Raw genomic sequence first — 16,140 nt, 5'->3', positions numbered from 1 at the left:
GTATCGTCCATTTCAGAGGTCGTGCGCATGCGCTGTTGCTAACACACGTTAGCTTCACAGACTGAACGGTTTGTTGCTAACTAGCTGAATCATTTAGCAGAAGTCTTTCAATATTCGTGATTGAACGTGTCTTGCAGTGCAATGGCGGCAAGATATGACAGAGCGATTACTGTGTTTTCTCCCGATGGCCATCTGTTTCAAGTGGAGTATGCCCAAGAAGCTGTAAAGAAAGGTTCCACAGCAGTAAGTCCTGAATTAAAACAAATGCTAACGTTAGCCAACTAGGGTTCGCATTAGCCAACTAGCTAAGGTAGCAACTAACGTTAGTAGGCTTTCTAATTACTTCAGTGTTTATCTTACTTTGCTCTTTAAGACAATCGTTTATACTCGTAATGTGGTCTTTACAACCATTTTCGATTGCTTTGGCAAGAAATTGGTTTGTTCTGTAAATGTAAATAAAAAGTAACATTGTCATTAGCGAGCATATTGCCGCTGTGTCACTCTCACGATGCTTTCAGTTTCAGTGTTAAAGTGTAGCTAACTAATGCCGCTTCAGAAAAACAGTATTTCTTTGTAACATGCTTATCGTAGCTACATTCTCTTAGGTAAAGTATAAAAATTACATTTCATGTAAAACCCCAAAAAAGTACAAACACCAAACTTCTAGCAGAGAAACAGCTTAAGTGTTGTGTGTGCATTATCTTAAGGTAGTAGGTGGAACACACATACTAAATTAAACCGTTGGTTTTCATATATTTATAAAGCAGCTAACGTCTGTTGTAGAGAGTTTAATTTGTTGATGAAAGTCGCCTGGAACATGTTATTTACTGTTACCCCAAAATTCCATTGCAAACTGTGGTAAAGCCATTAAGTAATATGACTAGGGTAATTTGTTCAGGAGCAAATTGAAAATGACGTTCTATTTGAATAGACTTTTTTTTTTTAATCACATGGCAAAATGTGAGGAGCATAGAGTCCATTAAAATACTACACATGAACTAACGACACTTACTGGATTCTTGAAATACAGCCTATAACCTGTGACATCATCAGCTTTAAGAATCTGGATAGTTGCTTTTTATTACTTAATGATATTCTATTAGCTGCCAGCCCTTGTGAGTAAAATAATTTGTGTTACGAATGCTCAGAAATAATGATGATTTCGCTTGTTTGTTTTATCCTCAGGTGGGAATCAGAGGTAAAGACATCGTTGTCCTTGGCGTTGAAAAGAAATCTGTGGCAAAGTTACAGGAGGAAAGGACTGTCCGTAAGATATGTGCCCTGGATGAGCATGTCTGCATGGCATTTGCAGGTAAGTCTCACAACACAGTCTTCTCCTGTGACCCAGTAGCATGTTGATTATGTGACACTACATACTTGTTGTCACAGCTTACTGTGTGACAGAGTAATCAGCAGACTCGTTGTGACACCTTATGTCATTAATATCAGAATCTCCTCAAGTAGATGTGCATTGAATTTCTTTTTTTATGTTGAATAGCTTTAACCACATTCAATGTTCTGAAGGTTTGACAGCAGATGCCCGTATTGTGATAAACAGAGCTCGGGTTGAATGCCAGAGCCACAGGCTAACTGTTGAGGACCCAGTAACAGTGGAATACATCACACGATACATAGCTACACTCAAACAGGTACTTAACCTTCTTACTATTACATTTGCTGTTTACTATTAATTAACCAAAAGGAGATTTTACATTCAATGGGCAAGAACATCAGTTGTAGCTTTTGCCTTCTTTTTTTTGCTTGCTTATTTTTAAATTCTGGTTACATTTTTTTGTTTTTTGAATGACCATTAACATCAGTCTGTGTATTGCTCCTCTTGATAGCGCTACACTCAAAGCAATGGGCGCAGGCCATTTGGCATTTCTGCATTAATTGTTGGCTTTGACTATGATGGAACTCCCAGGCTGTATCAGACAGACCCGTCAGGAACCTACCATGCCTGGAAGGTCAGCAATTGTTCTCTTCGGACATTGCTTACTACACCTGTGCAACGAGTAACTTTTCGGTTTGAAATTGATTAATAATTGATTTTCTTTGTGTGTGTGTGTGTTCTTGGAAAAAACTATATCAGGCAAATGCAATTGGCCGTAGTGCAAAAACTGTGAGAGAGTTCTTGGAGAAGAATTACACAGATGAGGCCATCGCTGGGGACAACGAGGCTATTAAGTTAGCTATCAAGGCTTTGCTTGAGGTCAGACCAAATGTGCTTTTTATGTTCACATACTTGCATATTTTTAAAACTGTATGATTTCCAAACTTCTTTAGAATAGAATAGACAGTAAACTGTTGGTGAATTTGCTATTGCTGCTATTTGATACATGCCGTTTCACTGGGATTTGCTTTGATTCTGTAACAGGTTGTCCAGTCAGGAGGAAAGAATATTGAACTTGCTGTCATCAGACGGAATCAGCCACTCAAGGTGGTTTGCAGCAAATTATATTTTTCGTTTAAGTCTAACCTTTTATGTATTGGCTACTTGATTTTTCTTGGTTGTTTGCAGATTTTGGAATCCAAGGAAATTGAGACCCTGGTGGCTGAGATTGAGAAGGAAAAAGAGGAAGAGGCAGAAAAGAAAAAGCAGAAAAAATCCACTTGAAACTGTTAACTACGAGTTTTTCTTTTTTTGCACTTGGATGACCATAGCATATTTGGCTTGACAATGTTTAAGTATGTTTCAATGGATTTAATCCCATTTATTTCATTGTGACGACCTGAACTATAACTTGAGATTTTATGTAGCCTGAATATTTTGCAGTGCTACTGCATCATTGGGCTTTAGCTGAGTTGACTTGAGTGTAAAAGAACACAACACAAATCTCAAGTCATGGTTTAGATCTTAACTACAGGATTTTTAAAATGAGCTTTGCCAAATAACCGTCATGGTGATTAATCTCAACTATTGAAATAAACGAAAACATTCAAAACCATAATAAGACTAAATATTCAATAAAAGATCATTTGTTTGTACCATGTTTGTTATTTGTAAAACTAGTATTAAAGACTTTGTTACTAAATGTCTTTTATTAGATAGTATAATCACGACTGGTACATTAACTGGTTTCTTTAGGATGAGAGTATTAGGGACTTAAAAAGCAGCAAAAGCAGCAAGAATGGCTTCCTACCATATTTTTCCTTTTCCTCATTGATTATCCTGCTACAAAGCAAGTACTGCAATAAAGATAACTGGTGTTTAAAACACTTGGCAGTGTGGTATGGGCCTATAAAATGCAGTGTTTTTCATTTATCTGCATTGTGTCACGCAGCTGGGATTGTTCTATGAAGTGCTTACCTCTATCATTTAAAACAAATTAGCAAGGAGCAAATGCGAGCGTCTAACGGTGGCCCAACAAGACCCCTTTTTGCCTATCCTTTTGTGTTTCACCCTAAATTCGCTTATCAAGCGACTGCTGCTCTGAATTCTCAACGACACAATTATGGCCGGCGGTGTGGTAGGGCTGCTTAATGGGATCCTGGCCTCAGACCCCACTGGGAACTTTCAGTGACTTTAATCTGGAGCCCTTTGAAAAGTTGTGCCGTGCTGTGCTGAAGAGCCCCGGGGGTTCCCTCTGACTCTCACCAAAGACATAATGGTGAATGGTAAAGTCCTTCATTTAGAGTCATCTCCCCAAGCCAGGATTTCCTGAGTGGGTGCCCTGGCTGCCTTGACTAGAGCAATTGCACTTTGTCTGCAATTTGTCTTGTTTGTGAGTCTTGGAGGTTGCTGTTTGGGCTGATGTCAGTGGATCAATTAAGCCTCTGACTTTACTTATAATACAGTGTCATTAAATTGTAGAATGGCAACACTATTTGGGGTTTATGAGGCAATGTCAGCTATTTCATCCATAAGCTAACTGCCACACAAATGCATTTTAGGTCTGACTTTCACGAGATCATGAAGTGAAATTCATTGATTTGTTGGTGCTCAGTTTGCAGACAGCCTGAATATACTGGATGACAAAACAAGCTATAGGTAAACTTTAATACACTTTATTTCAGGTAATCCTCCAGCTACAGAGGTTATCTGATCCATCTTGTCAATAGAGCAACAGCAGCTTATTCTGTGCCGCTGCTAAGACTCCCTAGTCTTTTGAACTGCTTGTGGGAAGAGTTTTTCTTTTCTTTTTTTCTTTTTCTTTGCCAGCATTGTTGCCCATAATCAGTGCTACTGTGCCTCAGGATAAAGTCCATCTCTCTCATCGCTGGCTCCTACTCATCATTAATGCAGAAAATAATGGCTTTACTAGAGGTCATCGACGGAGGAACGAGGCCCGAGGACATGTACTCTCCAAGCAAGTATGCAAACTGCTGCAGGCTGTCGACTGAGTGCACTGTTTGTATGCACACACACACACACACACATACAGCTTACAGGACCATTGCACATACACATGGCGAATACTCTATTAATGTGAACACACAACAGATTTTTTTTTTTTTTTTTTTATAAACAGTGCCTCCATCTCTTTTTCTCTTGATCTGTCATGCAGATACACTTGAGGCCAAATGTGTTCTCATGTTGTTGTGAATATGGAACAAATACTGCGAAAAGCGTTCCATGTGTTTACGTTTGATTTAAGTATTTGGTTGTATTGAACATCAATAGTCTGACCCTTTTCCAACGATATCCATTACTGTCCTTTCTAGTTGATTTCCAAGTCACAGGCAGATTTCACTTTGAGGATCTACATTTTTGTCATTCTAATGTGCCACCCTGTGGCCATATTTCAAATTATGCCTCTCCTGGGATGTTTGAAATTTGCAAAATGTCCTTAGGTCCAAATAAGGCAACAGCTTCAAGGGTAGAAGCACATACACACTTGCAAATCCCGGGGAGCTGAGGTTGGTCCTTAGTTGAGACTTTCTCAGTATTTCTGCTGAAGGACTCAAGGTGATTTCAGCTTCAACCAGTAGAGTGCAGTGTTGAATAAAAGCAGTGCTGGGATCATATCGCTTACACTTTCATCTCACATTTTTTTTGTCCTACAGATTGACAGTACGACTCCTCCAGCAAACAGCGACCAGAATCTACAGGGTACTGACATGTTTTTGTCTCTGTGCTTTAACACACAGCCACAAAGGCTCTCTGAACAATTGATTCTATCAAGGGAGAGTTGTTTTGCTTAAATTTGTCAGATGAAAAAGCAACATTGCTCGTGTCCTCAAGCAATGGCCAAGCTGTCAAAGTGTGTTGGGTCATAAAAGGCTACGCTCTCAACACTGTCCCTTTTCTGCTTGTCACATGTCAACAGTTGCACACATACACTGAGTTTACTGGATTGGCCCGCCTCCACTTATGCCCTTTAGGCCTCTGCAGTATGAAGTAAAGTTTGGGCACATTGGTGTGCTGGCTTATATATCCATAAGTGATCAAAATATGTGCCCATTTAATGTTCTCTTTTAACTTATAGCTCCAGGGATACATTTTGAATATCATTCTATTATCTCATATCACACATCTCATCTTCTGTGTCCTTAAATCTCTTTCTCTCTCCTTCGCTCTCTCTCTCTCTGGCACATATGCAGCACATCTTGATTTTCAACAGTTTTCCTCTTGAACACGCCCTCTGCTCTTATCACCATCGCAAAGAGCAACATGTACAGTTGAAAAGCAGATACCGCCATCGGATTTGGTCGTCGTTTACCTTTGTGTCCTCTCAAAGGCGCTGAAATGCTAACGGTTCGGGGGGAGAGACTAAAGACACGGTTTTGGGTTTCCTTGAAGACTGACCTGTCAGGGCTTTTGTCTCACAGAAGAATAAAAGTGCATCCTCTTCTAATTAAAAGTAGACACCACTGGGCCAGAGAGAGGGAAGACGAATGGAGAGAACAGGAGAGACGAGGAAGGAGAGAGCAAAATGACAGAGAGAGAGGCAAAAAGGAGCAGACAGAGCTAAAATAAACAATTCCCAGTATGCTGCAGGCCAAAAGCAAATGCCCTGAGGCTTCATGGCCTCTCAGGGCCTTGGCAGAAGCCAGTCACACACATCACATAGCATTACTAGGGATGGGGTTACAGGAAAATGTCAGCCGACGCATAAGGAGGAACCATCGGCCCATAGGATAATTCGATTGCCTGAGGGAGGTGCAATCTTGCATTCCCACGATTCCTCTCTTTCCACCCACACCCTCTTTTCATTGTATTTTTGAAACCCTTTTTCTTCCTCTGTTATTTAATGTTTTCAATTTCATTGTTTGCTCTGGTAGCCACGTATTTTTACGCCTGTACCGTAGGAGGCTACTGTGCTCCTGGAGTGGGATGCTACGCTACATTTTCTGTGCAGCCTCCTCTTCTATCCCCATAGGGATTTTATGGGCCACTGGTTTGTAGTGTGGCCCCTGATATATTGATTTACAACCGGATCACAGTCAAAATTGGCTTTGCACTGATCCTAATGTGCCCCAACAGTGTTGTGGGATGCATGTTGTATCCCCAATCATGAAACAAATCTTGTTCCTATGGCAGATGTGGCCAAAGTGCAGTTATGAAATGAGTCGTAGCATGTTGTGTATTTCACATGCTTATGGTTTCAAATCTTTCGTTTGACTTTCTGTCGTACGGATGTTATTATTGCATTGTTACTGTACGCAATATTGAGGCATGTGATTGTTGCATGTGTCCGTGCATGAACATGCAGCTGTGTGCATTAGATAAAGATGAGAGAGAGCAAAGACAGCAAAAGAAAGAGACAGCAAGAGAGTTCAGCGCAGATATCTGAGTGCGTCTGACAGAGAGGACAGCCCTGGAGGCAGGTCCCAGCCCTTCAGCACCGAAAATGACACATGACTGCTTTGACTCTTGTCATCCCCTGTCTCCCTCCGCCCCCAAACCCAAGCCTCTAACAAACACAGAGGCTAGCATAGATACACACACTCAGAGAGACACACAGTCACACTGTATACTGCTTAGATTACATTATCTTTATCCTCAGGACATGAGCCCTCCTTGTTGGATGACATTTAGGCTTGTGCAGCACTAAGGTTACCTTTCTTTGCCTCTGAGTTAAAGATGCCTGTCTGCAGCATGCATTTGAAATGAAGGACGGGGGAAAAAATCAGATGAGAAAGATTTCCAAAAGCACTTTGATCAGAGGCATCAACAGTCACGCACAAACTTGTTAAGCAGTATGTAAATTTGGGCTGATACTGAATAAAGTTGCCAGAATGGCATGAATCCATTGTGCTGCGATGATCAAAATAAAAGAGGGCTTCATATGCTGGAGGGCAAGAAAGTCACAGACATGAAGGTTTTTTTCCTTCCTCTTTTTTTCTACAAAGGGGCTGATGGGGTGCAGAGAAGAGAGAGTGAGGGGAGGGAAATGAAAGATAGGGGAAAGCCTGGAAGGATCTCAATCTAAATTAGCCGAGTAGAAGGAAGACTGTGCTGTGTGAGACATATAATTAAAACCAAAGTGATGAAAACATCAGCACTCATTCAGTCACTTGCCAGATGGATTTCTGAAATTGCTACTAGGATGATTTGAAGATGTTTTAAAGCTAAAGGTAAATGTAATCCATCGGTAAAGTGCACCGGTCTCCCATTTACGCTCTACTGCGCTTTCTCTCACCATCTTTCTTCGTCCGCCTGCCTTCCTACTGCTTCTTTATCCCCTCCCTCTTTCACTCTTTCTCTCCATCTGACACCCTGAGATGAATAGATGCTGTCACCGAGACTCTTGTAGCCTGTCAGCTTTTAAACAAACAGTTAGCAAAAGGATCACTTTCACAGGAAACCTCCCAGTCTGAGGTGAGGTTATCAGCTTTACCTTGTTGTGTCCTGTCCAACCCAAACCTGTGACTGAGCTAAAGAATATGACCTCAATCACGCAGGAGTCTCACGCCTCATTGCATTGTACCATACATTCAAACTAAGTGCTGCTTTCAATCATTGTTTCATGAGGTTGTTTAAGTAGCTTGGCATTGGACACAACGTCCTACATTTGGGCCTCATTGCTGAGAATTGTATTTGTTCTGTCAGCCCGCATCTCAAAACAAATGTCTCTGGCAGTTAGATAGGAAGCATTCTAAATGACGAGCCTATCTCACTGTCTGTCCTCCCAAACAACATATGTCTCTGCACCAAAAAGGCCTCTCAAAAAATTAAAAAAGATCAGCCTGACTTTTGTGAGGAGAAAAAAAAAAAAAACCCATTCCCCTCAGGTGTGTTCCCTCTCACTCTTCCTCTCTGCACCTGCACTGAGTCTCTCAAGTCCTCCGTGTGTCTCTCCACACAATGGAGACAGTGCGTAGCCCCTGGCGTCTCTCTCCAGCTGAGAGCCACCTCTCTCCAGAGGACAGGAGAGGAAAACTGCCAGCACTAACAACTGATCCTGGCAGATAAAGGAGCAGATAGGCGAACAGAGAGTGCCTTGGACAATACTCGCCTTGCCTCGGCCCTTAGTGCCACTTCCTCCAGCCCTGAGACAATGATGATAACAACTGTTGGGACAAAATGCGACTGCTGATGACTAGTTTAAGTTCAGAAAACGAATTCTTTTGTTGTCAAACTTGTTTTTTCTATATTATCATCTTTACAAATAGTTGCAAAACAACATGTTCTTATTTTACACAGATTTGTTTTACAATGCACAGTCTTCGGAAAACCCCTCTCAGACTGTTTTCATTTCGGATCTAAACTGTATCTGTTACCATCAGTTGTGACCATAAACATGGGCTTCTTAGTCTTTTTTTTTTTTTTTTTTTTTATCTGCTCCAATGCATTAGTGCCAGGCAGGATGACCCAACACCAGATCAGTGTACTACTCACACTCCCGAGGGCAGCTGACTGGAACTGCAGCTAGGCGAGAGGGGGCCATCGCAGGTTGCCCAGGCCACAGCTGGGAACCCCTAGGCCAAAATGCTGACCTGATGTGATTAAGGGCACATGCAGCTGTACTGAGGGATATTACTGTACAACGAACATAGTGTTACACCTGGGAATTTGTGTAACTAATATAAACCGCGGTTTGTGTCTGAAGTCACTAAGAATTCCGGCTGTTTCACCGTGTTTTTGGAGAGAAGGCTTAGGTGCATTTGCATACCCCTTACTCTCCTAATTTCTCCCCCCGATCCAGTCCAGTGTGTGTGGTCTATAAGAGCCAAGCTCCCGGTATTTGTCCTGAGAAAGACCTTGATAGGAATGGGGTCTGAGTGAGAGTGCTTATTTTATTCTCTCCCATGCTGCTGCAGGCTATGGCTGTATTAATGCAATGGCAGGGATCTTTGAAGTTGTGACTTTATGAGACAAAAGCTAATTTCCTTTCCTTTGTTCATTATCGAGAGCGACTTCCAGCCGGGCGGAAAGCATGCTGCGCTAATTATTCCATTCATGAGTCTTCTCTAAAGTATGTAATGGATTTCACTGGGCTTTTCACAGGTAAGCAGGGTGATATGGCGCACACACTTCAGTCAACATGCTGGTTTACTGCCATTTTACCTTTTACTTTTGTTTAATCCTCGCTCGGTAAAGACGAACAAATGGTCTTCAAACACCTACTGTAAGTCAAGGCAGACGACTTAGAACTGAATGGACCGGTAACTTTAGGTTGCCAGGTTGTCAGCTGTTTTGTAAGTAAACTTTAAATCAAGGCTTGACACATAGGCACACTTTCACCGGTGCCTCAACAAATACATATCCTCTGCAGATTTATGAGACCAAAACCACTTTGCAACTCATTATGATCTGAACCCAATTTTACAAATGAGTTTCAGAGTTTGTAGGGCCAAGTTAGGCATGTGACATAATGGGATTTCCATATTTCCCTGAAACACAACTTGGCAGAGCATGAAGGGAAATGCAACATTTCACATTCCATCTTTGCCGTGTAGCAGGATGCCACCCACAACACCTGAGCGCTCCCAATCAGTGAGATGTGTGTGTCCCGCCATGGATGCATGATGTGTATCCTGTCACTCACAGCCAGATCAGACGGGAACAGAAATGAGTGTACCGGTGATACGAGTGAAGCCATATACCTCCTCCACTGCTATCTGACACCCCCCACCTCCTCCTCCTCCTCCTCCTCCTCCCCTTCCTCCTCCTCCCTCTTTCTCTTTCTCTCTTGCTTTGTTTGTGCTCATTTCATTCCGTGTGCAGCCTCCTGGCAGCCAGGTCAAGGTTTACCCTCGCACCACACACCATTTCCCTCACAAGCCGCCTGGGGGAGGAACACTAGAGGCCTGAGGCAAGGGCAAGCCCAAACAGCTCACACAACGTTGTTGCCATCACCACCTCTAACCATACAAATAGAAGGACAGGAATACACAGCTTAGAATCCAACAACTGAATCTTTTGTCTTTCTTTTTTCTTCCTTTCTTGCACCAATTATTCCCTTTCCTTTTCTTCCTTTCCCTCCTGCACTTTATCTTATTGTACATTATTGATTTCTGTCAGTAGTAAGGTATATGTCTATTAACCGACAGATTTAATAGAGCGACAATAGAAAGCTACTCATTTGTTCCCCCCGTAAGTGTTCATTTTGAGAGTCTGATACTAACCCTGGCTAGGAGCTAGTGCTGGATTTTTAGCTGTAAATGGAAAATGCCTGTGGGCTTTTCATTTTCTGGGCCCAGACGTTCCCTTCATGGTGTCGGAGCCCTTGTGTTCACAGAGTTCATGTTTTGCTGCGGGGCTTTTTTTATTTTTTTATTTTGTTTTATCTCATAGCTTAGACTAGCAGGGCTTTAACTCCCAGAGGACTCCTGCGTAGCAACAGCAGAGATCAACAAAGTAAGTTTGTTTATGTTGGCTGTGTCCGCATGTTGTCGACTTATACATTTCTCAGTCTCCATTTCCTGCCTCTCCTTGCCCCAGGGGAAAGGAGCCCTCTAATTGGATCTTGTTCTAATTGAGCCTAATACTGGAGCTAACCGGAGTTGGGCCCTGTGGCTAATGAAGAGCTGAATCAAAACTAAGCACTAAAACTTTGAATGTGCATGTGTCTCTCTCTCTCTCTGTGGGTGTGTGTGTGTGTGAGTGCCTGCATTTTTTTTTTTTTTTTTTTTTTGCTCTACATTTGATCATGAATGCACCATTACTCATTTTGGCTTCTTCTTCTTTCTACTTCATATTCTGCACAACAAAACACAAAAATCTTTATTTTTGGACAGTGGATGCATATATGTGACCAACACTAGTTGTCAGACCATATTGTGTGTGTGCATGTGTGTTTTAATTGCGAGTGACACACTTAAAATAGCTTTAGCATGTTGTAGATTCTCCACAAGAGGAAGCTATTCAATCATTGTCAAGCCAGTTTTACCCATCTCGCCCCACCAGCAGATAGTTAGACCCACATGTACTGTGGACACAATGATGTTGCCACCTACAGGAAAATTAAAGAGTTTCCAAAAAGGACCATGCACAGCCAGTACGTTTTTTTAGTAACAGCTGTTATCTTTGTTTTACCATATGTTAGCAATGATAAAATGACAATGCGTCACACCAATGGCTGCTAAATGCTCACACATAGGGACAATGCACCGACACTAAAGAAACATTTTTTAAACACGCTTTTAGCCTATTAATATGCTGTTTCGATTTCCAGAAAGGCTTCGAGACCTCAGTTTAAAACCTTTTAAATCATTTTCCAAAAGTGTCACCCTATTTAGAGTGGGTGCCCGAGTCCGGCCACCCCAGTAAAAAATGGATAAAACCACCTGCGTGCTAACCACTGTGCCCTTGTTCTTTAAGTCACTACCCTCTCAGACCAAAATGATCAGGCGTTTTCTCTCATTCTATTTCCCTCTGTTACACCAAGTGGCATTTTTAAAAAAAATATCAATTGGATGTAAAATGAAACAGGCCAAGCACATACTGCAGTTTCAACAGTTGCGTAGGCAACAGAGAAATGGAAAATGAATAACGCCAGGTTTTTTGCTGGAGGGCTAAGAAAAGAAAAAAAATGACTTCTGTCTTGCCTCCAGCCAAGGGATTGTCTTTTTTTTTTTTACATTTCTATCTATCTACAAATAATCTGCCTTTTTACATAAGAATAGACACATGTATTCACTGTGTGTATGAATACCCAATGTGGCCACAATGTGTTTTTTAATCACATTCTAACAGTGTGCATAAGAACATCCATATCGTTTTCCTAGTAGTTTAATTTAGTTTGCATTCATGTGTCACTATTCACGTCTTACCTGAAGACAACATGGCTGATCTGTCCTCACTACGGGCTCATGTCCTTAAGATTAACCACATATAGTGTTTTCAACACCACAACATGCTCCATTTTATCCAGGTCAGGCACAAAGTAAATCACACACATTAGACACATCAGTCAAATTGACAAAGTGGTTGGCCATAACTGGCAGTTCACGTTCAATGTGTGATGAAAAATAGAGCGCAAACACTTTCAATTCCTTTGTTTTGCTTGTACAACATGACTAGTTTTAGACGTGCAGCAACATCAGGCTTTAGGACTTTCAGGGCGAAAAACTTTACACTTTTTTAAAATTAGCAACCTTAATTATTACAAGTTATTTTATGCCTTCTTTGCATGGCTCTTAAATGTTATTTTGAGCAGTATTAGCTGGCAAGAGGTGTCAGCTCCAGGTGTTGCTGCAGTGAAGCTAACTGTTAGCCAGTTAGTACCAGAAATAAACATGGAAATAGTTCCGTGTGCACTAAGAGCATACAGTTCAACTTTCTTGTTACCCAGCAACTCATCTCTGGTTTAAAAAAAATAAAATAAATCTAGCTTGTAAATGGCGATGGAGCAATGCCACAACATAGCTGTGGCCAGTATTTCAGCTGAGCACATATGGTTCAAATCCCTTCTGTCAGCGTTACCATACAAACTGGTGTTTGGAAGCTGCCGTTATTCAATCTTGATCTCCAGATTGTGATGTCTTTCCAAACAGTTGTTGTAGTTAGTCAGCCCTGTGAGGCAAAAATCAGTGTTGCACAGTGTTGGCGACTACTACCAGAAGGCGGTTGGGTGGGGTGGAGACACAGCACTCCAGGTGGGCTGAGTTGCACTATACCCTCGGGCGCTCTGCCATATTTCGAGAGGGAGGAGGGCACAGTAAATGGTTCCAGAGCAAATATAGCCTTCAAAACCTCCTGCCTCAAGGATGTAGCCCAAAGGCCAAATTGAAGATTGGAAACAGATGAAAGAAAGAAAAAGAAACTATAGGTGGAGCTTTTGGAAAAACACAAATACTTTTTTACTCTTTAGAATGTCACATTTTTCTCTTAGACGATTCAATAGTCAAAAGGTTGCCGTTTGGGGTATGAACATTTGGACATGTATAGACGTGACAGCATACGTATGTGCCTGTCATGTGCTCATACTCATTCAAGAGTGGGATTGCATTGCCTAAGTAGCCCTGCAGCTCTCTTGTTTGTTGACAGTATTAAACAAATGGTCAGAAAACCCATTACTCAGGGAGGAATGAAGTGAAACTGCGTATGCATGTGTGTCTACGGTGAATGTGTGTGCTCTTGAGTGCATTGCCCCTCCCTGGCCCTGCAGCTTTCTCTGGGGTTTCTCGTCACCCTACGTCTTGGAGGTGAGAGGGCGGGTGATAATTGAACACTCCCTGGCACTTTTAACAAATGTATTGAAAGGAGGAATCGAAAAACCTGTTAATGAGATTTCCCTCCCCAGGCAGTGCTCAGGGTTATTATTCTTATAATTTTCTTAATCTAATGAGTTACTCAAAGTTTATTTTCAAATGCATTTCTACCACTCACCCTATAGGGCTCCAGTTTTATTTTGTCTCTGTTCCTCAGCAGCAGACAAACTGTATTAATAAATCCATTTACAATGCTTTGGAAGAGGCTGCTATTGATATTCAAGCAGTCAAGATCTTTCAAACCCAACAAATGATGAGACAGAGACTTAGCGACTGTGGAGATGATGGAACAGCAATGGACTTGTACCAAGCTGCACATTTTTGTATGTTTGTTTACCTCACAAGATGGCTTCTGGCTTAGGGAATGGACCATGAAAATGGCTGCTCTCTTGTGCCCGCAGCACTCTATATAGATTAGTTTTTCACATGGCAGTTGCTGGGATATACTCCCCAGGGTATGTGGTCTCATTAAGGACAGCAGCTCTGGGCACTTTTGCAATGCTTCCTGTGGCCACTGACCTCCTTTTTACCCGTGGGCTTGCAGCTACACCACAGCTTCTTGGTCACTCCCAACAATGCCCTAGGGTCTTCGTATGACTTGTGTGACTCCTGACCTGCCCGGGCCTTCTGCAACCCCCTCCCCTCCTGATGGCGAGTCGATTAGAACGATCGCAGACAGCGCACTGTTCACATGTGCCTCCCCCCCCCCCCGAAAATGGCGGTTATGTCCTTGGGCTTTTGAAGGAAGACTTTTGCGAGTCAAAACATCATGTCAAAAATGGCTGACCTTATGTGTCATCTTAAAGCAGTACAGCTGCAATTTTACTCGTGTGGAAAAAAGTTTGGGTGCTACAGTAAAACTAAGCGTGCCATCCATCATTCGTACAGAGATAGAAAGCACTTGTCTTGTTGGACCTTGAACCTGAGTTCAAGCAAATACTGAAGTCATGCTGGTTGAACGGACTCAAGTAGGGTTATAAACATTGCTTCGTCACTATCCTCCCTAAGCCATTTATGAAGCCATTTGCTCCACGTTGTGGTTCGTTTTTGCCACAAGAGAAACTAACTTGCGAGGAGCACCTTAAGGTGGTCTATGATTTGGACTAAAATGCTTAATCACTGATCAAAAAAACATTAGTGTCGACTAGGGGCATAATAGCTCTGTGCCTGAAGTGTGCAGAACAATATCAATAAAAAAAACCCTGATATTTTTTTAATCTGAAGGCTAAAAGCCTGGTTCTTTCTGTTCCTGGTATAGTTCAGTGGGGACTTTAAACCAAAAACTCTTATGCTCACATACATGAAGTACATGAATTCAGGGGTAGGCTGTGGGGTGGCCCTGCATAGCTGATTGGTGGATTAAGATATCAGACCAGTTCTCATCAGCACCACCCATACTTATACCTGCAGGCAAAACAATTTTGTCCTCCTCTAGTAAGCAATTAGATTATATTCAGACACACATACACACACACAGAGAGCCTCCACAAACTGCATTCCCCCTATGCAGCATTCTCCTTTCCTCAGTATGACACTTGCTTCCTCCATATGTGTGAGTTTGTGTTAACACAAGGGTGTGAGCAAACACACATAGATACACACAGACCCTGTAGGTACAAGGTTCCAGTTGGTATATCTCTGTTTCTAAGCCTCAGTTTGATGCCCTAGTCTTATGGTATCCAACCCCCACTCTTTCTGCATCCCCTTAGGCTTCTCTGCGTGTATGTGTGTGTTTGTAAGATGGCTACTGAACCAAGAGGGCATTGTTTCTCTCCAGCGGGGTTTCATAATTGAACGCTCACATTTATGCACTCATTCAAATGGATAGTAAAAGTAGAAGTGAAGCGAGTAACAGTGTTCCACACTTGAATTATCCATGATGGAACTGAAACTCAGGATTACAATGCTGATGTATCGTGCGCCACTTCTATGTGGCGATCACATTTTAGCGGATGAACACGCAACGTATAATTACACGCGTACATGTACAGGATTGGAGGCTTTCCACAGGAGGTGCAAACTCCAGTCACCCTGCATCAGGTCAGGGGTTTCTTAGGCACATGTGTGAGAAATACAGGGAAGAGAAAAAGACAGCGGGCAGCAGGGACAAACCCGTCAGCCACTCAGATCACATCAGGTCTGTCGGGACACATCGGAGCACAGCGAGCCTGATGGGATATGCCCCCCAGGGGGTGTGAAGCAGGCCAGATGACATACAGGCACAGGGGCAGGCAAGAAGGGAAAGAAGAATTGAGGATGGCACGCTTTTAATGCACATTATGTTCCAATAACTTGCATTTATAATTGGTAACCTTAGCTACATGCTAAATACACAACAACATCATGCCACCATGGATGTACACTTCCACACAATCCCAGATACTGAAGCATGCAAACCCGCAGACTCTTATCTGACGCACACACTCACAAACACATGCAACGACTTCGCCATAAACACGTAGCCTGGATCTCACACCAGATAACTTATATGCTAATGGGAAACATGAAGGCATGATGTTTATGAGCTGCACACGATAC

At 42.2% G+C, this 16,140-nt stretch overlaps 1 protein-coding gene across 1 annotated transcript; it reads left to right on the top strand.

Moving 5' to 3' along the window:
• Positions 1 to 34: 34 nt before the first annotated feature.
• Positions 35 to 2,988, top strand: psma8 (proteasome 20S subunit alpha 8). Its single transcript, XM_067475545.1, has 7 exons — positions 35 to 243; positions 1,186 to 1,312; positions 1,525 to 1,649; positions 1,845 to 1,967; positions 2,093 to 2,212; positions 2,378 to 2,440; positions 2,522 to 2,988. Exons 1-7 carry the CDS (start codon positions 142 to 144, stop codon positions 2,615 to 2,617), a joined length of 756 nt encoding a protein of 251 aa, XP_067331646.1. The 5' UTR covers positions 35 to 141; the 3' UTR covers positions 2,618 to 2,988.
• Positions 2,989 to 16,140: the final 13,152 nt, after the last annotated feature.

This window comes from Channa argus, chromosome 14 (assembly GCF_033026475.1).
Source record: "Channa argus isolate prfri chromosome 14, Channa argus male v1.0, whole genome shotgun sequence".
Taxonomy (NCBI): Eukaryota; Metazoa; Chordata; class Actinopteri; order Anabantiformes; family Channidae; genus Channa; species Channa argus.
Note: the sequence above shows the minus strand (reverse complement) of the source record. Positions and strands in the feature narration are given on the sequence as shown.